The 24,484-nt window shown below is 50.4% G+C and overlaps 1 protein-coding gene across 1 annotated transcript in view; it reads left to right on the top strand.

Annotated features, from left to right (window-relative positions):
- CLMN (calmin) overlaps positions 1-18,757 on the top strand; it is a 120,012-nt gene extending 101,255 nt beyond the window's left edge. Inside the window, exons 10-13 of the mRNA XM_004467644.5 lie at positions 2,360-2,556; positions 6,439-6,499; positions 7,116-7,186; positions 9,133-18,757. Of these exons, the coding sequence (XP_004467701.2) occupies positions 2,360-2,556; positions 6,439-6,499; positions 7,116-7,186; positions 9,133-9,295 (492 nt within the window). The 3' untranslated portion in view covers positions 9,296-18,757. The remainder of the gene's footprint in view (positions 1-2,359; positions 2,557-6,438; positions 6,500-7,115; positions 7,187-9,132) is intronic.
- The last annotated feature ends 5,727 nt before the right edge of the window (positions 18,758-24,484 follow it).

Consider the following 24,484-nt stretch of genomic DNA (forward strand, 5'->3'; position numbering starts at 1 on the left):
TCCAAGTTCTCTGACCTGACCTTCAAGACACTCCCCTCTCCAGTGTGGCCCTCCTTGTGTCCCCCACCCCACCCTCTCCTCCAGCCCAGCAGCCTCCAGCCTGGCACCCAGACACACCCTGCTCCCACCAGCTGGACCGCCTGTCCCCGCCCTTGGCAGGGCAAACACTTATTCACCCCTTGAACACCTAACACAAAGGACACCTCCTCCAAGAAGCCTTCCCAGCCAAAAAGTTGCTTCCTCCGCTACACACCCATAACCTTTTTATAGTTCTGTACTTCAGTGCTTATCTCAGTTTGCACGTGTGGGTTTTTTCTCTCCCAGGAGAGAATAAGCATTTGTTAATCTTTGGATACCCAGAGACCAGCACAGCGCTTAAGTGAGGCCTGCCACTGCAGGAAAGGTTTATTGCAAGCCTGGGGAGGGGGGAGCAGGGGGTGTAAGGAAAAGTAGATTAAGTAACAATGTACATGATGAGCTCTCCACATTAGGGTCAGGTGCCCCCAAGGTCCATCCTGAGGAATAAGATAGCCTAGTATTCTGGGGCAGCTGCTGTTAAAGAGCGAAGCTGAGAAGCCTTGGAAGATGTTTAGGATTTAGATAAGCAAAGGGTTTTGCTATTAGGTTTTATTGGGTTTGCAAGCTCCTGGTACCTGGAGCACTGTGCAGAGCAGAATTCCCGGGGGCAGCCAGCACCATGCTGTGTGGTCACCACCTTTGAGATGGACTGAAAAGAGGGCTTGGTGGCTCCAAGGGTGACAGGACCACACCTGCCCTGGGCCTGCTCCTGCCTGCAGCCAGCCGAGCCTCAGCTGCAGCCACTCCCGCAGGCCCTTCCTCCGAGGGACCCTAAGATCCCCCAGGGTTAGGGAAGGTAGTCTCTGGATTCTTTGGGGCCAAAAGCTCATCTAGGACCAGAAAAGGGGGACTCAGTGCTTGGGTGGGGGAGAGAACAGGAGTTGCATCTCTGCCTCTCCTGGCTACTTAAAATGATTAACTAACAGCTCAAATCCTCCCTCTCTCCTTGAATTTGGCCTTTGGAAATGCAAATGTGGCATTTCATTCTTTGAAGCTTTCCTTCCCTTAGATGCCCAGTGCTAATTGGGCCTATTCCACCTAGAGACTGATTTGGGGTGTGGTTGAAACCTTGGGAATCTGGATATCAGATCTGAGTCCCATTTCCCACTGCCCTGGTGGCCGCAGCTCCCCTCCTCTAGCCTGGACGTCTCTGAATCTCTTGACAGTGACCTGCTGCCTCTGGGCTGCACCTGACCAAGGAGCATTTGCCCCCTGGCCGCATCCCACTTTGGACTGACTCCTGCATCCAGCCCTGGCCTTATACCCAAATCAAACCTAGACAACAGGTGAGGGCTCTGATTTTTGCCTCCTGAGACGCAAGACAAGGGACGGAGCATTTCTCCAGCATCTGGTCTTCCTATAAATAAAAAGTAACCTTTTCCCAGCCAAAGGGACAAGAAAATGGCAAAAGTTTTTCTTCTTCTTCTTCTTCTAGTCTTTGAAAGAAAAAAAATCCTCTCCCATTTCACCTTTCAGAAAAGGTAGCATTTGCTCATTGATGATGAGGGTCGACTATCTTTTTAAATTCCCAGGAACTTTTATAAATTCTGCTGGCACTTTGTTCTCCTGGCCTGGCCACTCTAATCCTCTTACTGGGATACCTGTTGGGCAGGTTTTTCCAGCCCCTAAAGGAATTCTCCAGCGGTGGTGGCTCCAACAGTTGCCAGGTGTCTGATTTCAGGCAGGAGTGCTGTGGCTGGCTTTTAGCATGTCTCGTGTGGAGAGAGAGGTCACAGAGTCTTCCTTACCAAATGAATGCTAGAGATGTCGCACTGCAGTCCACCTTCAGACAAAGGCACCCCACAATGTCATCCTCCAAGCTACAGGTTGACCTCTGTGTACCTGTCTAAACCCTGGGGCTCCCTTGCACCTCCTGGCCCACCTGCCCCCACCATTCATGCCTCTGTTTAAGTAGATGGCAGGAATTGTGAAGGATCCAAACGTTGCCCACCATCAGGGGCACCCTTTTTAGAAAACACTTAGAATCACGGGAAGAGGCTGGTAATAATTATGCTCAATCAACAGTCTAGGAAACTGCGGTTCAGAGAAAGTCGTTGGCTCCAGGTCACAGAGCTGGCTTCTCTGGGATTGAAAACGCGATCCAACCGTCCTTACCCCCATGTCCTTTCGCTCCAGGACTGGAGGCCCTTGACGCCTGCACAGGGTGCAGATGGAGCTCTGGGCGCCATGGGAGAGGCTGAGCTGGCGTGGCCGGGAGGTGGCACTTGCTTCACCTCTCAGCATGGAATGCTGACTTGTATTTGGTTGTTTTGTCTTTAAGTCCCAGGAATCCCCAAACTCGGGCAATTTAGCAAACTCTGTAGAAGAAAAGGTAATGGAAGAATCAATCAGCAGTAAAAAGAAGGAAAAAAGGAAACATGTGGACCACATAGAAAGTTCAATCTTTATAGCACCTGGAACGGTTCGCTCCTCAGATGACCTAGAAGACGATCCTACTGATCACAGAGTCCCTTGCAGGTATCTCTTCTTCATGTCTTTTAGCCCTAGAGGCCGAGCTAGAGAGTACCTGGGAACCCATCCCAGGTTCAACTACCAATTTGACAGGGTGTCGCCGGGGCGGGATTGAACAGCAGAGGCTCTCCAGCGCCCCACGGATTCCCCAGTCTTTGCCCTTGGGTGCCCCACCGACCCCAGCTCTTACCAGACCTGCTCTCAAGGAGGAGAGTTGGAAGGATCTGACGCTTGCCTTCTCCCCCCGCTCCACGTTGCTTTGGGTGGAAGCGAGCAGCCAACAGCGACATGGCTGAATAAGTGCGGGGTGTGGAAAGTAACGGAACTGGGGGTTCTGCCAGCTGGCCCCTGGCCCCCCGGTGGCAGCAGGCTGGGCAGCCATTCACTGCACCGTGGTGACTTCTAGCACGTGCGCTTATCCCTGCCATGTGGCTGCTGGGCATTTCTATCCTGGCCTCCCCCACAAGCGAGTCCAGGGCAAGAGCAGTGCTCGGTTTATCCTGGAGAGGGAGGAGCCAGGAGGATCCTGAGCTTCACCTGAGCTCCAGGAAGCTTGCAGCCCCCAGCTGCTCTGCCTCCTCCAGGCCACTGACAGAGTGGGATTTTCTCCCAGGGGTAGTATTTAAGTGTCAAAGGCTCGAGGAGCCTGGTACTAGCTCTCACTAATCCTACGGCCACCCCATAGGCAGGAAGGTGGGATTATGCCTCCTGGCTGCAAATGAGGAAGCTGGCCCCAAACCTCCCAGCTTAGGAGGGCAGAGCTGGGGTCTCAGACTCAGGCCTGTCTGACCCCCTGCTCCCTCTTTCTTCCCCGAGCCCTCGTTGTCTGTGGCATTGTGAGCGGTCCTGGCGGCTAGGAGAAATTACTGAGATCTGCATTTGCGGGGTGGGAGAAGTCCATAGAAAAAGAGGCCGAGGAGGAGCTGGAGGGGTGCAGCTGCCACCTCCCCACTGCTCTGCAGGAAACAGTGGGCGCCGTGGCGGGGGTGGGGAGGGGCAAGGCAGCGGAGGAGGCGCAAGCGGAAGCCGCTGCCCACCTGGCCCACGACTCCCGCGTCCTTCCCCACCGCTGGGGCGTGACCATCGGGCTAACACACATCTGTGCCATTAGCACGCAGCCTGAGCCTGCGCAAACACGGGCAGACCCGGCTGGAGCAGCCGGGGCCTGCGCGCCCAGTGACTCCGCAACCCCGCAAGGGCCGCCGGTCATTTTCCAGACCACTCAGCTTTTCTCCCTACACGGGGCCATTCTCAAACATCCCTGGAGCAGATACTATGTGCCTAGAGTCTGCTAGGTCTGGGAGCCTCAGGAGAGGGAAAGCACGGTCAGCCCTGCCCAGCTCTCCTGCTAGGACTGCGAGGGAGGGGGGAGTGGCGCCAGATGGGACGGGGAAAGAGTGGGGATTTCACGAGTCAGGTCTCCAAGGCAGGTGGAGAGCATCAGGGCAGCCTGGGGGCTGAGATGTCATTCAAGCTAAAGCAATGAGGGGTAAATGGGATTTGGATTTGGGAGAGGGAGGGAGAAGGGCATTCCAGGAGAAACAGCCTGAGCGCACAGCTGGCACACTGCAGGAGCCGCAGTAAATATTTGCCGAGTACAGGGAAGCGGGAGGTAGACAGGAGAGGCACATTGGGGAAATGAGCAGCTTGGCTGCATCAGGAGTGGAAGGAAAGCCCCACCCGAGGAAGAGGAGGCAAAGTGGGTAAATGTTGGAAAGTTCCCTGTTATTTCTGTGCATGTGACGGTGAAGCCCCGTGGCCCTCTCCATGCAGAGTTCTTACTCTGAGCTCTCTGCACAGAGCTGGCAGCAGCCCCTCCTCCCCACGTCACCCCATGCCCAGTTGTGGCAAAGCTATAATTATGACCAAGTGTGGTAGCCAAAGTCAAAGCATATACCAAATGGCATGCAGGTATTGTACATTGTTGCTACTTTACACACAAGAAAACTGAGCCTCAGAGAGGTCAGTGCTGGCCCAAGGTTACTGAACATGACTGAGCCCTGAGGCCCCCTCTTCCCAGATGCTGGGTGCTTTCCTGACCATACCTGGATCCGGTCAGCCCCTGGGGCTTCCCACTGGTCTAGGCACAAAGCCTCGTTGTTCCCGGGGTGTCTCTGTGTCCCCAGCCTCATCCCCAGGCCCTCGGCCTCCCTCTCCGCTCTTTCCCAGGCCAGGCACCCTGGCCTCAGCTGAGTTCCCCGACACCTTTGCATCCAAGGACCCTCCCTCTGCCTGGGACACCCCCCTGCCTGGCTCCTGGCTCGCTCCTTCTCAGGCTTTGGATCTTAGCTCCTATACAGCTTCCTCCAAGCAGCCTGCTCGGATTCCTCACAGCCTCTATCCTTTTCCTTCCCAACCCTTACCTGAACTGTAATTTCTGTAATCGTCCCCGAAGGCAGGGCCAGGGCTATTAGGATGTGCCATCCCAGCCCCAGCATTTAGCAGCTGCTGGGCCTGCAGTAGGTTTTTCCTATAAAAATCCTTTGGGTGAGGGAATCAATGAATGAATATGCTCCCTCCGCCAGCTGTCAGCTCCTGGAGGAGGGGCTGGGGGCCCTCAGCAGCCAGCCCAGGGTTGGCTGAGAATAATGAAGGCCAGGTTCAAACCCACTGCAGGACTCAGGTTGATTCCACTGTACACACAAGCCACCTAAAAGAAAGCGGGCCAGGAAAAACAGGAAAGAGGGAGCCTAAGGGTCCCTGCCTGATGGGGAGGCGGGGATGCTGTCAAACGCGGCCTTGGCTTTCTCCGCAATCCATTACGACCCTATGTGGGGAAGGAGCAGCCCTGGGCTCCAGGCACGCCGGCGGCAGCTGTCTTGGGGGACACTTCCAGGAACTAGGGTTGCTTTTTGGGCTTCATTTCTGTCCTGCGATAGCAGCCAGGGACAATGAGCGCAGACTCTGGGGCGAAGATGGGGCTGAAGTTCCCTGGCCTAGCACGTTCTAGGCACATAGTAGGTGCTCTGTAACAGTTGGCTGGAAGTGTACCGGCGAGGGAAGACCTGGGTGGAGTTCGAGAGCAGCAGTGGCCGGGGCTGCCAAGGCTGCCAGCGACGAATTCCCTGGGAATAAACTCCTGGGCCCGAGGCCTCTTGCCAGCGTGCCGCCCGGCGGGCTTGCCTTCCAGATCCCTTCCAGACCCCTGAGATGGCTCTCCCGTGCCTGGCACATCCACACCAGGCCCTGGTTCTCCCGCTGGGTGCCAGAGCAGGGCCAAACACCATCGCCAATAGGAGGCTGTGATCCCCGTTACCGCCGCCACCTCCGTGGTTTGAGGGCCTGTGTGTGAGGTGATCACACCCATGTGACAGATGGGCAAACTGAGCAGAGATGGACGTGCTGGGCTCTCGTCACTGGCCAATCAGCAGGAGCCGGGACGGCAGCCCAGAACTCAGCCTTAGCCCTGGGCGGGCCAGCCCCGATTAGACAGGGGCACATCCCACATTCCTCTCAAAACTACGGTCCGAAAATTAGCGTGCTCGTGTGTGAAAACACAAGAGGGGGACCACGGCGAGCCCGACACGCCGGAGCAGCGAGTTGGCAGGCGGGAGCCCCAGCAAGGCTGACCTGTGCTCGCAGAGCCCCGGACGAGGTCCCTCCTGCCCCGAGGCCTGTGGTTTGGAAGACTAGGAGTCTGCCTTCTCCTTACAGTTCTGACCCCCCCACCCCTGCACCGTGTTTCCTAGCAGTCGAGGGCTCCGTGCATCTCACTAGCACCCATCCCGCTCCCTGCAAGCACGCTCCCGCCAGCGCCGCCTCCTCGGTGGCTGAAATGGGGCATCCCTGGGTCTCACGTCATCATTTGCCTAAACCCACACGTGGAAGTCTGGGGTTATCGGGGAGCCCTCTGTGGCGCCAATCCAAATCGGTGTGTTTGTCTTTCAGGACTAGTCACAGCGACTCCAGCATTTACATTCGACGGCATACTAATAGGTCTTTGGAATCGGTTAGTACGTGACTTTCTTCTCCCTCCATACGGCCCCTGCTAATCGTTTCATTTCCATCCTTCCTCCTCCCCAGCCCAGAGCTTTGAAATCACTGACGTGCAACAGCTATACTTTTGGATAGAAGACAAGCAAATTGAAGCCTTGTCACTAAGCACAGTCCAAGCAGACATCCAGCTTGGGCACTGAGGGACATTAATAAAGTGATGATTTCAAAGCCAGAAGGCCTCGTTGTTATAAAAAAAAAAAAAAAAAAAAACGCATTCAAGACTCCCCGAGCCAGATGGGTCCTCTTCAGTGACAGGGGTGCAGCGGGAAGTGGGGGGCCGTTTTACATTCAGGTCCAGCCGGGCCCCACGCCAGTCGTGGCCCGCAGCTCGTTCGGGTTCCGGGTGTTAGGTGGTGGGGCCCTGTCAGCTCACCTCCGGGGGGGCCGGGCTGGAGTGGGCTAATGGACATCGCTCAGCTGTTTGATTTTGAAAGTAGATGTTTTGGACTATTGAGAAAAGCATGGCGTGCTCGGCTTTGTGTGTTTTAAAATCATTTTATTTTCTGTTTCAGAGATTTCATCTTTACTAATTGGGTTTGCGGGGGTTTTGTTTATAAATTTCACTGTAGGATCATTTTAGCTATGTTCAATTGAGGAATGCTGCCGATCTGGACGAGAGGAGGAACCGAATGTTAACCAGGTGAGCAGCCTCGTTCTGCTAGATGTTTTGTGGTTTCAAAAAAAAATTTTTTTTAATTCTCTTTCAATCTTGCAGCCTACCTCGTGGGGGTGGTTATTTTCAAACTATGTTTTGTTGATAAAAGTGTGAACAGTTGGGGACCATGCTAGTAAGGGCTTGTTCCAGGGAAAAGGAATGTGCATTCAGAGTTAGTGGGAGGGAAAGGTGGATTTGAATCCACATTGCCATGCAGGGCACAGCTCGAGAAGCGACTGTTTTAAAGATGGGTCTAGCTGGCAAAGCTTTGGCCACCTTTCAATAAAGCAGCGGCGTAAGATAGCTTCCGAAGGCAGCTCCAGGCCGGTGGGGCGTAGCAATCGCGTGGTGTGCGGTGTGCACGGCCGGAGCCCTGACCACTCTTTCCTTCTGTGTCGCCACTGCAGGTACAATACTCAGAAGCTCACTGAGCTGATTTTACAGTTTTATGGCATCAGAGCAGACATGAAGAGGGAATGCAAACATGCCAGGATGTCTATGAAAGTATTTCTTACTGTTGAAGAACTAGACGGCCTAGTATAATTGCTAAGTTGCTGTATAAAACTCTCTTTAGAATAGAGGAAACCAGAACAATCTCTAAAATTCTGACCCACCATTCTGAGCTGGTCCTCGCCCCGGTAGTCATTGAATCACTTGATTTTAAAAATATTTGCCATGGATAATTGGCTTGGAAAGACTAAATTACTGTAACTAAGCACCTATGCCTGAATATTGCCGTTTACCCAGCAGGGTGCTCCTTAGAACGCCACCCTGCTGGTTCCTGCGAAAGAAGCAAGATCAGCGTCCCTCCCCAATGTCAAGATAATGGACATTTTAATTCAGGCTTTTAACTAGCCTTGACATATTCATAGGAAAATCATCTTTTAGTTTTTATGTGGCGGGGCTTTGAAAACAGAGCCTGCAGTGGATTTCCATGCCTTCGACATTCAGCATTTATTATTAATACCTTTGAAATAAAAAACCCGTATCATTTACATTTTTTCTAATATTTACACTTTTAAGAAAGAGAGGCTCAGTCAGTTGTTTGCGATCTGCATGTGAATCGCTCAGTTTGTGGATGGTGGCAACGATTTCATTGCATTTTAGCTCCAGCTCCTCACTGTTTTAGGAGACAGTTCAGCCATCGGATGGTTTTAGCAGCTCATAAACACAACTACCCCAAAGAAGTGTATTCTCTAAGCTTCTCTAAGGGCAGCGCCAAGCAGAGGCCCCTTAACGCCCCCTCCAATCTGATTATGACCCCTAACCCTTTCCTCTGGCGATAGATCTGGAACACTTGTTGGTCAACATCACATCGCACCCTTCTGGGCTTTCTTATCTAGCAAGCCAAAAAAAAAAAAGTCCTTTTAATACTACTGTGTTTAAAATAAAAGAAGAAAGGTAAATCTGACCCAAATTAAAAGGTTCTCTGCAAAGCCAAAAGCAAACCTTTGGGTGGGGCTGGGGGGGTTCTTTGTTCATGTGTTTCCGACGGCTGTTTGAAAATTACCCGTGACTTGGGAACTATCCGTCCTTTTAGGTTACTTTTGAAGTTCCCCCCAGTGCTAAGGAATAACAGAGAGCTGACAGTATCTAACTCTGCAGTGTGGTGACCCTTCGAGGGCAGCGGTGGTGTGATGGAAGGTGTCCTGGGCGGGAATTTAGACCTGGTTCAGGTCCCAGCTCTATTGCAAAGTAATCGTGTGACCTTGGGCAAGTCCCTCTGTCCCCACGAGTCTCCGCATGCCCGACTCTGGCACGGGGACAGCAGCTCCTCTCCATGGGGTGGAGGTGACACGTTAGTGGGGCGCACACCCGTGTGAGAGCTCTGCCCTGGCTGTGCACACATGGCACGCGGGCGGGGCGGGGGGGGGGGCCCAGTGCCCTGAGACCCGCTCGTAACTGCCTCGCCTCTGTCTTCCCTTGTGCAGGAAGGCCAGTCACCCGGGGGAGGCCACACTGCGTGAGAGCCTGCAGAGCGACTCGCTGACTCAGTTTGTCCAACAGCCAGATGTGATGTATTTTATTCTCTTCCTCTGGCTCCTGGTCTACTGCCTGCTGCTCTTCCCACAGCTGGACATCAACAGGCTCTGATGCACGCGAGTGATGATAAAGAGACAGGACCCTGACCGGGGCGGGGGGTCTTTTTACTTCGTTTCCTTGTCGCTTCTGGACGGGGTGCTTCTGCAGACAGTGGAGGACTTCCGAGCAAGCTTCATCGCCTCCTCCCCTTTTTTTCATGTTTCCTTTTTTTTTTTAATTTCTTTAAGAACTGAGCATGCTTCCCCCCAACGCACCCCTTTAGCTGTGTACGCAAAACTCAGGTGTGTGGCTGGATTTTAAGGTGAGGCTCTCTGCTTTGCTTTGTAAGCTGTTACACATTGTTACTAATCTTGAGCCATAGCCTGGGTTTTAGCTCAGCCCAGGTGCAGGATTTTAAGATCCCGGGTGAATCTGAGTTACTTCTCAGATGAGGACAAGGGTGAGTGCCCCAGGCCCAGCTGCCACTGCAAAGAAAAGTGCCCCATTGTCCTTCAGGAGGGGGTGTTTCAGGGAAGGTCCTCGGTGTCCTTGCACAGTTACGACCTGGTGATCAACGATGGCTGGGTTCATTGGGGAAATTAGAGCAGTATCAAGTTGCTGTCTCCGGGAACACATGTCAGGGAAACCGCAGGATGGGAGAAAATGAAAGCTGTTTCATGAGCTGTAGTGGACTCTCTTCCCCTATATTTGGTGTTATATTTGGGGGGGGGGGGCGGGGGGAGGTAGCTAGGGGATGCATTTTAAATTCACTTTTGTTGTCTTAAAATTGAGGTAGAGTTGGGAGCCAATGTGGCTCAGTGCTTGAGTGCTGACTTCCTGCATATGAGCTTCTGGGTTCAATCCCCAGTCCTGGGGCTCAAACAAAACAAAACAAAACAAAAAACGGGTTGGCTAAAATTGAGGCAGACCTGTGGTTGGCCAACCTTTCCCTGCAGTGTCACCCTTCTTTCAAATGAAGCGCTAGTGAGCCAGACCAAAGGACGTGCTGTCGGTGGGACGCCGGCTGAAGAGGGCTGGTCCAGGGCCCCCCACGTGGCCCCAGCCGCCCTCTAGGGCCCCTGGACCATCTCTGCGGGTCCCCAAGGCTCCTCAGGGTGACGCAGAAAGCCCCGGGGAGGAGTGCAGCTGCGGTATGCGTTGGAGCTGGAAGGGACCCAGCTTTGGCCCGCACCTGCCTGGATACGGGTCGTGGCTTGGCCATCCTTTGCAGCCAGTCACGATGGGTTTCTTGGACAGCCTTTCTGGAAAGCACCCCGTGCGTAGACCAGAGCAGGCATTTGTGAGAAGAGAGCAGGCGTTCGGCCTGCCCTGCCATCTTCCTTTGGCACTGGGCTCCCTCCATTCTCTTCCCTGCCAAGGTGCAGGTCGGTAGCGACTCTGTGCATTGCTTGCCCCTTCCCTCATCCTCTCCCTCCAAAAGCATGTATCAGGGGGGTCTTTTAACACTGCAGCCAGTTAGAGCAGGAGGGGACCCCGGGGAGCATCTTGTTTAGCTGAGCCCAGAGAGGCAGAGCAGACTGGCCAAGGCCACACAGCCAACCAGGAACCGAACTGCAGTGAACACCCAGCCTACCTACCAGATGCCTAGACCTACCCTTGTCCTGAGAAGAAAAACAAAAGATGAAATGGTTAGATTAAAATGCCCTTATTTCAACAAAGCTGAAATTTTTAGGCTCCCTTCCAACCTTTGTTTCTTTTCCCATGAGGAAGTTTATTCACTTTTGAGCTCGACCCCTCTTCTAGAATGTTCCATGGCAGCCGTAACAGCTTGTCAACTGACATACTGGCATTGTTCTTGCTCCAGAAATCGTGTTTCCTTCCCAGCAAGCCAAGGATTGCCTCTTTCAAGCCCTTCTGATCATAGCCTGCCTGTGATCAGAATCTGAATCCTCCAAGCAGAAAGCTGTTAGGAGCTTGGCGCAGGTCCATCTTGAAGGCTAAGAGCCCCGTGGAAAACGAGCTAATTACTGAGCCCCCTGGCTTAATAAAGGTTATGTGTGTGATATTTTATAACCCTGAACCCCATGCAATCCTCACTTAAAGGAGATGCTTGGGGAACCAAGGAAGAGCTGGCCCAGAAGTTAATCATTTCATTTTATTGGCCTAGACCTTGTTCAGAAAGTCTCTGCATGCTTCTTCTTTCAACCATTACAACTTCTAATATTGTTTAAAACTCTCTCCTGGCAAGATGCCTAAAAGTCAGGTTGGCAGTAAACTGATTTTTCTTTTTCTTTTTTTTTTTTTTTAAGGAAAAAAATCTCATTTAAGTCTAGGACTGTGTGGAAGAGACTATATTGGTGGGAATAGAAGGCTTCAGGACAAACCACCCCATTGCTATAACTTATTTTCTTTCTTAAAGAGTTTATTTTTTATCTTTATCCATGTATAACATGCTTATATGTCTATTTTTTTTTTCAATTAATTTAGAAGTGGTTTAAATTTAATTTTGCTTTTCTTGCTATTATGGTAAATGAGGATTTTGCTCTTACACATACCTCACTGAGTTTTTCCAGTAGAATGAGACTACACTTTTTAGTACATCTCTATTCATTGTTGACTTACTAGGGCCATGTAAGCAGTGTTTACTGCTGGGTCAAGTAGTGTACTTTGTCAATTTTCCCCTTGATATGATAGTGGTGTGTGTATATCACAGTCTTTAGTAACTTCTTGACAAAGGGAACATGGTAAGTGAATATTGTACATATTCTGAGATTCTATATACTTAAAATGTCTTTATTCTGTCCTTACCTAAGTGGCTGGGTATAAAATTGCAGATGGAAAATAATCCATCCCAACCTCCACCCCCACCCCAGGATTTTGAAGGCACTGCTCCAAGTCTTCCTGCTTCCAGTATGACTGTTAAGATTTCTAAAGCCATTCTTTTTCCTAAGCCTTTCTATGTGACTTGTGAGTATTTCCTCCTCCCTTTGTTTAGGATCTCTTTATTCTTAGTGTTATGAATTGCCATGATGGTGATATACCCTAGATTTTGTACCTCATGCTAGGCCCTCATGGGAAATCCCTCTTATTTTCTTGTAATGTTCATATTCTTTCATTCTGGGCTGCCTGTCACTTTGATGTTGAACCTTCCAGACTGATCCTCTAATATATTTTGTTTTCTATTATTTGTTTCTTATTTCTATTTCTTTGGTTTTTTATCTGCTTTCAGGGAGAACTTCTCAGCTTTATTTTCCCAATATACATGGTGAATGATTTTTAAAAATTTTAAATTCCAAACATGTTATTCTCTTATTCCTGTTTCATAGCATCCTGTTCTTGTTTCATTGATGAAGAGCGCATCTCTCTGTGGATATTAATGATGGTGTTGTTTGTTTGCTTGATTTTGAAGTTCTTTTCTGCTCCCTCTGTTACCTTTGTTTCCTCTTTGTTCCTTTTCTCTTGGTTAGTCTGTGCCTCTGTTTTTCATGTTAGACGTTTTCCTCCATTATCTGGTCATCCTGTGGATCTGTTCACTTTTAAGAGTAATGTATCAAAAACCAATTGGATGCTGTGTGTTGACTGGTGGGCTTTTCTGGAGGGTCCTAAGGTGGACACCTGGTCTCTTCATTGGAAGACCCACCTGTCATTATGTGCAGGTCTTTTCTTTGGGGCTAATTCCATTTCTTTAGAGATATTTCCATTAATCTCCTGACTGAGAAAGAGGGCCGTACACAGGGCTGTGGCATCCCCTCTGGGTGGATGCTTTAGAACAAGGGCACCTGGCTTAACTGGTAGAGGGGACCTTTTGTCCCTTCCTCCAGGCAAGGGGGCAGCCTGGAGCTAGGGCAAGGCCTGAGAAGTGGAGTGAGAGTTAGAGTTTCACTCCCGGTCGTCTCCTCGGCCAGGGGCCTTTGTGCAGTGCACAAACTGCATGCTTGTACCCAGAGACCCTGTGCACTGAGTGCCCAAGTTCCGGCCAACGAACAGGTGGTTCCATCATTGGTCAGTTTCTAGACCGTCACTAAATTACTCCTTGCTGGGCTGGTGTCCCTTGGCAGGAGCCTCTTATTTCCTCCAGGGAGTAGGAGCAGGGTGATCAGCGGGCTGCACAGGAGAGGGAAGGGGCCTGGGAGTCAGCAAATGCCCATGTCTTCATCCCCATTTCCCTTGCCCAACCCCACGCCCTTCCTGGATGCCACACCAGGCTCTGCTGACTGCTTGGTGGCATCCACTCTGCTGGCACATGGCCCCGAGGTTCCTCTGTCCTCCTTTCTGCACCAGCTATGCATCTGCCATAAACGGCATGGCAGCTCTTGCCTACCGCTGTCTCCTCTCCATTCCTTGGCCTTCATGGATTTATAGCTTTCACGCCTTTGCTCTTGGGGTTTCCCCAGGGGAGAAATGAGCACACATGCACGGCGTGTCATCCTGAACTTCACGTCCCATTTGGATGTCCTCACCGCTTTGTTAGGCGTTCCCTGCTCCAGTCTGTGGACCTGCCCGGAGTCCATCCTGTAGAACCGTGATCTGCTGAGCACCTGCGTCTAATGCCGCGGCAAGTGCAAGAAAAGGTGAAACAGCCTGCGGAGCTCTGCCCAGGTGCCACAATTAAAAGAGTCATCCTCCTTCCCTTCACCCCCACTTCCCACCAACCTGTCTTCAGTCTCCGCCTCCCCACAAGTTCCAGGCTGTGTGGTCATAGGATTCCAGGTTTCTTTACCACCTTCACTTCATTTAGGAAAAATTAGTCCGCTTTTTCCTAAATGAAGTGGGCTGCGTGGTGCTTCACAGTGAACAAATAGTTTGTGGATGTGGACGTTGGAAGCTTTTCTTCGTGGAGCCTCGTGTCGTCCAAGTTGGCTGCAGAGCCGCCTTCTGTGAGGGGAGGGGCCCCCGGCTAGGACTCAGTGCCTCGGCCTTGCCACCCAGCAGAACACCACCCAGAACCCGTGCATCTACCTTTCTGGGGTTCAGCGTGGTCCCCCCAACCTCTTCCCAATGCTATGCTCGCCTGCTCTTTGGAAGGTTAGGATATTTAGAAGGCAAAAGCCTTTGGGGGCTGCCTGGAGAGTCGGTCCCCGTAACTCATAGACTCTTTGACACCCTAGGGGTCATCTAGGCTCCAGCACCCACATTTAGGAGACGAGCAAGCTGAGGCTCAGTAGGAGGAAAGGACTTGTCCCACTGCTGGTGAGTGGCCTCGGGGTGCGCGTCTTGATTCCCAATTAGGTCATTAAGTTTTCTACCAAACTCCAGCCTGGAGACACTGGCTCTAACCTCCATCCACTCTTCCTAGTTAAGAACTGAGAACATCATGGAACTTCTCTCTCAAACAAATGTTGGGGTAAATGAGTAGAGAACGTCAGAATTAATTCTGGCTTCTTTGGCAAGGAACCATCTCCTTCCGGGGTGATGTCATCAGAGTGCAGCTGTGTGACATGACACTTTACGTGAGCGGCGTTGCTCTTAAATCTCCAGAAGGGCCCTGGAGGCCTCCTGGCAACCTTTCTCTCCGCTGGGCGGCACCAGCCTCTGGGATCTCATCATACCCCAAAGTCCCTCAAGTGGGCTGGGCTGGAGCTTCAAGTCCACGTGACTTCTCAGAACCTCCAAGATGCCCTTGCCAGGAAACAAAGCCTTAGAAAGCCCTACCAAGGCCCAGATATGTTATTTTTCTTTCCCCAACATCGTGTAATTTCTGTTGACACCGTGTTTGGGGAAGATTTAGCATCTTGGTCTGCGGCTGTGGTCTGGAGTGTCCCCACTGAGTAGCAGGTTTTTCCTCTGGTCCATCAAGCTGGTGAGGGCCTGCTCCAGTGACACGGTCCAGGCCCTGGGCTGTGTGGTTGCAGGCTGAGCGCCGGCAGGGTGGTATCCTGCTCATTTCCTGAAAATTGCGGCAGACCTTGCCCCTTAACTGCCAGGGGACGGCAGCCAGAAATGAGGCACAGAGAGGCTCTCTGCAGGCTGTTGAGCTCGATAGATCTTTGTGACTCTGACCAGGCATTTCCTGGAGGAACAGCCCGCAGCTCGTGGACATGCGCCGGATGCACGAGCAACGTGGGTTCACGTGACTGGCATGCAGTATCGTCCATTTCCATCGCGTGCGGGTGCTGGCACCCTCAGGCTCCACCTGAGCCGTTGGCTTTCCTTGGTCTGTTTTTTAAGACACCCACACACATTCAGGGACCGGCAGGCTTTTTCATTTCTCCACCATCCTGCACAGGACTGGGCTTGGTTGGGTGAGGTGGGAAAGAGCCTCAGGGATCCTGGCTCTCCAGGAGCGGGCAGAGGTTATTACTGTTCTTAGCTTCACCGACTGTTCTGGAATTGCCAGCCTCTGCAGTGCTGGGAAGGCTGATTTATTTGTTAATAAGTTTTTTCTAAGAACCTTGATGAAAATATATCAGCCAAGTAGTCATTCCCAGCACAGCAGTAGACGTGCCAGAAAACATTCTAGTTTATGGGAAAAAGACAAGTGTTTTGTGTTGAATTTGAATGAATTGTTTTTAATTGTACACACAACTCCGCAATCTAAGGCCCTCGTCTCACTGCTAATTTTTTTTTTCAATCCCTAACGCTCAGATGTCAAGTCTGGCTTTCATCTAGCAGGGGTCTCTTTAGCCAACCCGCCTCCTCTTTTTTTTTTTAATCATTTCATGCCTCCTCCCCAGAGACATACTGTGGAATAAGGAAGGAGTTGGGGTTTGGGACTCAGCCAGATGTAGGTCCAAGTCCCTGCTCTGTCACCAGATAATTGTGCAATCTTGGACGAACTAACCTCTCTGAGCTTCTGTGCAGAATAGATACTCAATGCATATCTGTTGAATAAATAGTACCTTCAATGCAAGGTTTTTATGAAGTTGTAAAATGCCTTGGAACCCCTTGTTCTCCATTTCCTTCCTCTTCTAGCTTTTTAATATGTCCCTCTCCTAACATTCAATCTACCATAGCTTCTTCCAACCTCTCTCCAAACCACCTTCTCCTTGCCAGTTGCTCTGTCTCAAATCTAACTCCGGCCTTTTGCAGGAGGAAATTTAAGCTATTGGATATTCATTAACTCATTTTAAATGGGGATGGTTATTTCAGAGAAGGAAACGACAGTGCAGAGAGACAAAATAACAAGGTCATAGAGCTAGTACGTGGCAGAACCAGGAGTATAGGGCTCTTATTTTCAAGCTGTTTTTTACCCTAAAGCCCACTGCTTAGAAAATAAAGTTAAGCCCTAATGAGAATTTTTTAAAGATTTATTTATTTTCCCCTCCCCCACCCCACCCTGCTGTTTTTGCTTTCTGTCCTCCATTCACTGTGTGATGTTCTGTATCTATTTCCTCTTTCTCTAGGATTCAGAGGGATTTGATCCTGGGACCTCTGATGTGGAGAGAGGTTCCTTGTCAATTGCGCCACCTCAGTTCCTGGTCTCCGCTGTCCTTTGCTTTGACTCTCCCCTTTGTCTCTTTTTGTTGTGTCATCTTGCTGTGTGACTCACTTTCGCGGGCACTGGCTCGCCAAGCAGGCATGCTTTCTCTTCTTTTTCACCAGGAGGCCCCAGGGATCGAACCTGGGCCCTCCCATATCGTAGGCGGAGGCCTTATCACTTGAACCACATCCGCTTCCCCCTAATGAGATTCTGATTCATGGTGACCTTGGCAAGTTGTAGATAGAAATTCTCAAAGTCAGGAAGGTGGCAAACTTTACTAGTCATCATCCATTTCCTTGCCTTGTGCCTGTCTCCCTCTTACCAAGTTTCTCCATACTCTATCCTTAATATGCACCTAAAAATGACTATGGAAGCGCCAAATTCATATTTGAGCCTCTGATTGCAAAATTGCAATGAAAAATTGATAACTTCTCTAAAGGGTCCCTGAGTAAAACCCCCACGTCCAACATTAGAAAGAGTTCTTTACCCCAGCTATCTACCGCTCCATGCTTTTCAGAGTAGGAAATGAGAGTTTCTCCTTCAAAAGGCAAATTGACCTGGGTAGAGGGAGTGGGAAGCATTTATTACTTGGATGAGATCATACTCAGTTGTCTATAAGATAGAGCTTGTTGTTTTTCCTTTAAATTTAAGAGTCCTGGTTTTGGTATTGTTAGAAAAACAAAATATCTTTTGGTAGGTTTATTACATTTGCAACAGTTACCAGTTCCTTAGCCCCACCAAAAGTCAATAGGAGCAAGATAATGCTCTGAGAAAAGACAACCACAAACTGCCTGTGCTCCTAAATGCCCTGCAAGGATTGAAGCACATTTTTAAAAGGAAACTCTGGGAGGGTCTCTAATTTGGAGAGTTGACTTTGTTCCAAAGAAGGAAGGACAAACTGGCCTGGTGTTAGGAACCCATGTCCCAGCCCTGGTTTACCTACTGCGACAGGGTGGAATAATCTGTTTACCTCTCTGGGTTGGAAGTTGGAAGACTTCTAAAGTCCTTTCTGGGTTTAAAAATCCAAAGTCCAAGTTGGATTTGTTTTTGGATCTCAATAAGTGGCCCGTTTGCTTAAAATAAGTGTACCTCTGTATATGTGAATTCCAAAGCTTAGAACATTGCTTCCTGGTCTTAGTATCTGAGAAAGGTGCCTTTGGAAAGCGGACAGTGAAACAAAAGACTGTTTGACTGTTTAAGGTTTGGGATGGAAGTTTGGAGTAGAACCTGGGAGGTCATCTTCCCAGGGCTCAGGGAACTAAATTGGTCTCCCTAAAGTCAGCATCTGGGGCAGTTCTCTAGAGAATTTCTTCTAAATTCCAAAGTTCAGCTGCAGGAATAAATCCCAAACCCCTGGAGTTTCCCATTCCCCGCCCCCCACCTACCGTCTTTTTCCTGCTTCCGCCAGCAGGGACTCCAGACAAACAGGCACAGAAATTCCACTCCGAATCAGAGCGCTGGTAGCGTTTTAACATTGGATCCCTTAAACCAAAGGCTGCTTGTTGGTATAGAATGTCCCTGGGTTGGAGTGGTACCTGGGGGGCAGGGAGCTGTGAAGAGGAGACCTGCCTTTTGTCCTTGAACACTTGCACTGGATCTTAGCCAAAGACAAATCATAAAAAATAAAAGAAATAGTTGTGCATTATGGTACGTGGTTGGAACAAATTCCTAAGCCTGGAAAGAGGAGTATTTTCAGAGCATATTACATTGGATGGTGATAGGTGTTTATTTTTTCCACCTCCGTAGTGTGCCTAACAGGTTTAATGTTACAACTTCTTATAATGTAAGGGCAGGACTTAAGTTTTTACTGAAAGCTCTAAGAGAACTATTGAAGAAAAAAAGGTGAAGTGTTATTTTGTAGCACAGAGATTATTTTGTCTATTTAGTATATACATAGCTGTAGCTTTGTAAAAAGGGATCTTTGTAAAAAAAAAACTGTATGAATGTGCACTCTATTTATTGATTATTGTAAATGAAGATATAAATGAACCCTTGGCTTAATTTATACCTGTGGGAAATTAACTGGAGTATTCATAATTTGACTGTTTTCTATTAAGGACTATTAGGCTTGGTGCTATGATGAGTGACCATGTACAATTACATGTATTCCTAAGAAATTTTTTGAATATAAATTTTATGAACTGACTACCTCATTGATGTTATTTCCATGTGTGTTTGTATCTTTGCAAACCAGAAATTACACTACCTTTCCTTTGTCCCAACAAATAATACTGTTGCCTGTGCAAGTGAAGCCGATGACTCTCGAGGCATGAGACTGGGGGGGGGTGCTCCTTTCAGCTGCCACCTTGCTTTGAGCCTTGCTGGGCACATGCGGTTCTCAGAAGCACTAATGACAGCTGGCAAAGTTCGATGGACTGAGTTTGGATCCCGGACCTCGTACCAACCCTGTGGCCCAGCATAAGTTACTTGAGCAGCCTCAGTTCCCCAGAACACAGAGCCTGAGTCAAAGCACGCCTCGCTGGGAGATGCCTGCGTTCCCGGGGCAGCAAGAGGGAGGCAGGGAAGGACATAAAACACAAGGTGCTTCGGCGAGTTTTTATTCCACACCTACTGGGTATCAGCCCCTGTTCTAGCCACTGAGCATACAGCAGTGAACAAAAAAAAATTGTCCTTAGACTCACAGAGTTTACATTCTAGTGAAATATATGATTTATCGAATGCACAGCAGTAAGTGCTATAAGAAAGAGCAGGGAAGGAGGGTCCATTTGGGGATAGAGAGCGTAAAACCCAGTTAATAGGGTCTGGAAAGGCCTCTTTGAGGGGGGGGACATGGACAAGGCTCGAAAGGGATGCAGGCCGAGTCATTCAGGTATCTGGGGAAGAGCTTGTCCAAGTGAAGGGAGCAGCTAGTGCAGAGGCACTGAGGCAGGGCCGTGGGCCCGCCAAGACTGAGTGAGCGGGGGGAGGAGAGGAATGTACTGAGGTCCAGGGGGCAGCTCAGCTTGGAGGCTGCTGGGGGGACTCTGCCCTTTACCCTGAGTGGGGGTGTTGCGCCCAGACTGGCCGCTTGGGCAGGCTAGCTCTGGCCGCCAGGAGACTCGCCTCGGGGGCAGAAGCAGGGGCGGCGACAAAGCAGGGAAGCGGTGGAGCAGTGCTGGTGGTCTACCGTGAGGGAATCTGGGAGTATTTTGAAGGTAGACCCTCGGATTGGCTAACGATGCAAGAGAGAGTTAGGAGGAGCGGGTTGGGAAGGAAGGCCAGGCGTTTGAATTTGAAATGCCTCTGCCTTTTTAATTTTTTTAAAATTTTAGCTGTGAAGTTTAGGGACTTTTATTTTTTCTCTTACTTCTGGGAAGACCGAGCCCCAGCTGTTTTCCTTCCCCACCAGCCCTGCAGCGGGGGGCTGCGCAAGGAGTGCCATCAGAACAAAATCCCCCTCCGCCGCTAATGGTGGCCCCACAGCCTGGACCCTTCGTCCCCACACGAGCCCTTGGGAAGCTGCAAACTGCCCCCCAGCTCGGCCCCGGGGCGCGATGCTCACACTCGACCCGGGATGGCCCGGGCTTGGCTGGCCCTAGCTGCCGCGGGCTGGTCTGTCTGAGCGACCTTGGGGCTTGGCCGCTCCCGCGGGTTTGGGAATCTCATCAGGAGGCCTTTCCCACTGGCCGCCTGGGGAGTCCCCGGACTGGTCTTCCAATCACCCCTCCAGTTCTGCACCGCGCCCCGAGCAGAGGCCTCCCGTCCTCTCTCCTGGTGGCCTTCACACTTCAAACATTTGCACACAGCTTCCAGGAGGCCCTTAACAAACCTCCACTGAGTGTGAAGAGCCTTCTCCCTTCCTGAATGCAGGAGAAAAGGGAAAAAGTGCTGGGAGCAGTCACATCAACCTCTGCGGTCACATGAAAAAAGGAACATAATAGGGAGACCGTCTCGTGCGCAGCCTTCCCAGGCGTAGCCCCTCGTGTGTAATGCTGCCTCTTGACGGCGTGAGCCTTATTTTGGACAGAATTGGATGTTCCATAAAAAGCTCCAGCTGTGAGGAGGGGGTGACATTTTGCTTTGCATTAATTGCTACAACTCTTAGGATTAATCTCAGCAGCATGTGGCAGAAAGGCCCTAAAAAGCAGTGACTTCCACGTGACGGAAGTTTTCTTTTTCTCTCACTGGAGAGGCAGGCCAGGGTTGGTGCAGACGCTTTGCCGTCTTCCTGCTCCCAGCTTCTTCTGGCGGTATCTTCCCTTAGATTGTCATCCTGGTCCTGGTCCAAAATAATGTCTGTCCGTCCAGTCAACACCTCCACGGTCTCTGCCACAGAATGCAAGAAGAGGCAGGAACAGCCACCCCTGCCTTTTTTTTCCCTTTATCAGGGAAGTTGTAGATTACAGAACAATCATGCAGCAAGTACAGGATTTCCACATACCACCCTATCCTTAACACTTTGCCCCGGTGTGGAACATTCATTACAACTGACGAAAGCACATTTTGATAATTCTGCTATTAATTAGAGTCCGTGGTTTAACTTGCGGTTTGGTGGGTAGTGTGGGTCCATGGATTTTTATTTTTAATTTTTTATGCTGTTAATCGTATACACAATCTAATATTTCCTCTTTTAGGCCCCTTAATGTATATTTCAGTGCTCTTAGTTACGTTCACGATGTGCTGCCCTCACCACCATCCATTGCCAAAACATTCCCCCCCCCCGCCTTCCCGTCTTTTAAGATTCCCCAGAAGAGCCACACGACACATCTGCTTCTATCTCACTGCCCCAAGCTGAGTCACTGGCCGCAGCTGCAGGGTCAGGAGCTGGGTCCTTTGGCGGGACACTCTGCTAAATGAATGACTCGTGAAAGGAGGGGATGCAGGTTGGGACGGGCACCAGGCAGCCTCCATGACGTTTGCCCAAGTCCGGGTGGGAGGAGCTGGCGGAGGCGGGCAGCTCATTCAGCAAGCCAAGACGCGTGGAAGGCCTGCGTCTGCGTGGCACCGAGCTGGAGCTCCCCAGGTAGCAGGAACCCCCCAGGTAGCTGGAGAGGATGGACAGCTGATGCTCGTTATCCACAGTAGTTACATTCTAGTCCCAGGGAAGGCCAAATTGGGGACTGTTGCCCCTGGGGCAAATACCGCTCAGGTCCCTGCTAGCCTCTGGTCACAGCATTTCATCAGCCCATCAGTACGTGACCTTGTCTTACGTGCATCTCTGTTTAAATACACTTCATTGAAGATACAGTGTTGATTCATTAGCATTGGACTCACAGCCATGGCACTAAAACTCATGCCTGAACGAAGCTTCCTGAGCATAGAGGCACGTCTCAACCTTGTGCTTAGCAACACTGGGCAGCGCTTCAGCCCTGGGCCCAGGGCCATTTCAAACCGAAATCATCACACGCACGCACACATACACACAATGTGAAAAATGTGGCACTCAGCATACGGCGAAAAGGCCACGTGTTTACAGTAGGAGAGCTGTAACAAGGCAGAGCATCGCCTTGTTCCACTGCAGCTGGGGACGTGCACTTCAGGTGCTCGTGTCAGCGGACCAAAGTGCAGCGAGTATCGACTGGGGGGCGGGGAGGTCAAGTACAGTCTGACAAGCAGGCCATTTCACAAACACAGAATCTGCGAATAACGAGGACCGACTTGATCAGTGCCTGAGCACCCAGGTGAGCGCTCACCTAGGAACTTCTACACGATCGTAAGAGCAAAGAGGCTGGAAGAAATGAACTAAGATGGTGCACGGGGATGCGGATGTGGCTCAACCACCTGGGCGCCCGCCTAACACATGGGGGGTCCTGGATTCGTCCTGGTGCCTCCTAAAAGGAGACAAGCAGATGCCGCTTCCACCCGCAACAGCTAGATGCCGTCAGCTGCAGCTAGACTCTGCCCCCTGCCACTACAAGCAGGCCACAAGCCAGCAGACACAGCAGCCCACGGGGAGCGGTCGTGGCTCAGTCCCTTGGGCACTTGCTCTCAGGTGGGAGGTCCTGGGTTCAGTTCTGATGCCTCCTGGAGGAGATGAGCAAACAATGAACAGACAGATGGGAGAACCATCTGGGGAGGGGGGGATAAAGAAAAATAAAGTAAATAAAAAATAAATCTAAAAGAAATAATTAAAAAAAAAAAAGATGGTGCACGGCAGGGCGCAATAGGGATGAACCTGGGGTCTTGGGCTTTTTCCCATGGCATCCTGCTCCTGTCTGTACCCTCACAGGCGGCCCCCGGGAGACCGTGACCTGGGCACTGGATCCGCAGCTGCTCTTGCAGCTTTGGAGAGGGCAGCCCCAGGATTCCCCAGGTCTGAGGAACCTCAGGCAAGTCTCAACTTCCCCAACCTCCAGTCACTGGGAAGGTGAAATGGGAACTGCCCCACCATGAGGATGGGAAATTACCTGCATGGGAAATAACCCAAGAAGCCTGGACAAATGCTTGTGATACTCTCTGAATAGCGCAGTTATTTATTCTGTCCTCTTTTTTTTTTTTTTTTTAAGATTTATTTATTTATTTAATTTCCCCCCCTCCTCTGGTTGTCTGTTCTTGGTGTCTATTTGCTGCGTCTTGTTTCTTTGTCCGCTTCTGTTGTCGTCAGCGGCACGGGAAGTGTGGGCGGCGCCATTCCTGGGCAGGCTGCTCTTTCTTTTCACGCTGGGCGGCTTTCCTCACGGGCGCACTCCTTGCGCGTGGGGCTCCCCTGCACGGGGGACACCCTGCTTGACAGGGCACTCCTTGCGCGCATCAGCGCTGCGCATGGGCCAGCTCCACACGGGTCAAGGAGGCCCGGGGTTTGAACCGCGGACCTCCCATATGGTAGACGGACGCCCTAACCACTGGGCCAAAGTCCGTTTCCCCTATTCTGTCCTCTTAAACTACCAATTATTTATTCCTCAGAACCTACACCCTCTCCCCCCTCCCCATTTTCATTATTTGTAGACTTTTTGTGCCCCTGTGGTAACCTCGAAATGTCCTGATGTCGATGAACTTTCATGACAGCAGCATATCTATGAGACCATCCTCTCTGGCCCAGCTACTGTAATTTTGGCAGGACAGCATGGAATTAATTCCTGTGGAGGGACCCGACAATTTGAGAACCTTTCCTGTAATCACCTTCGACTCTTCCAGGATAAAACTGGCCAATTGGTAGAGACCTCAAGTGAAAACTGGAAGCTGGGTGTAGGTTTTCATCTGATCTTCATAGGTAGATTTATATTTGGGGGTGGAGAAAGCTAGCTCTCAAATCTCTTAGGTGCCATTTTGTGCACGATTACATGCTGAGAAATATTTTAGATCTTCCGGCAAATCTTTTTCTCCTGTGGCTGCTCAGTCCCTAGAGACTCTGGGAGAGTCCCAGATGACACACTTTGGGGGAATCGTCACCCAAAGACAGAGCTTGGTTAGGACCAAGGCCAGAACCTTGCCCAGCTGAGCACAGAGTTCCCTAAACTAATGAAAGCCCTCAGGGAGAAACTAACCAGGGCTTCCCAGACTAGCTGGGGCGAAGGACTTTTAAAATTACCAAGAAAAAAGTGAGATGACAAAAACATAAAAAATACAAACCCCAATTTTTTATCATCAGAGTCACTGGCTATAACAGGATATTGTCACATCCCTGAAAGACGTCTAAACGCTGGCTCTCAAGTTCTGAATTTGCCTTGTAGAGCATCAAGGACACAGCAGGCCAGGGAGCACATTTTGAGAGGCATTGCACCAAACCTCCTGTACTTTATACCTTTTAGAGGGAAATTAGAATCTTTGTTTTTGTTTTAATTCAACCACAGTCATTACTAATCGATAAGCACTCATCTCAATTTCTTATCTTAGGTCATTCATTTATTTTCTAGTAAGTTTCTGTTTATTCTCAAAGGGTACCAGGCACTTGCAAATGAAGTCTAATTTTTCTTAGAGCACTTGTAGATTTACAGAAAATG

Source organism: Dasypus novemcinctus, chromosome 3, assembly GCF_030445035.2.
Source record: "Dasypus novemcinctus isolate mDasNov1 chromosome 3, mDasNov1.1.hap2, whole genome shotgun sequence".
Taxonomy (NCBI): domain Eukaryota; kingdom Metazoa; phylum Chordata; class Mammalia; order Cingulata; family Dasypodidae; genus Dasypus; species Dasypus novemcinctus.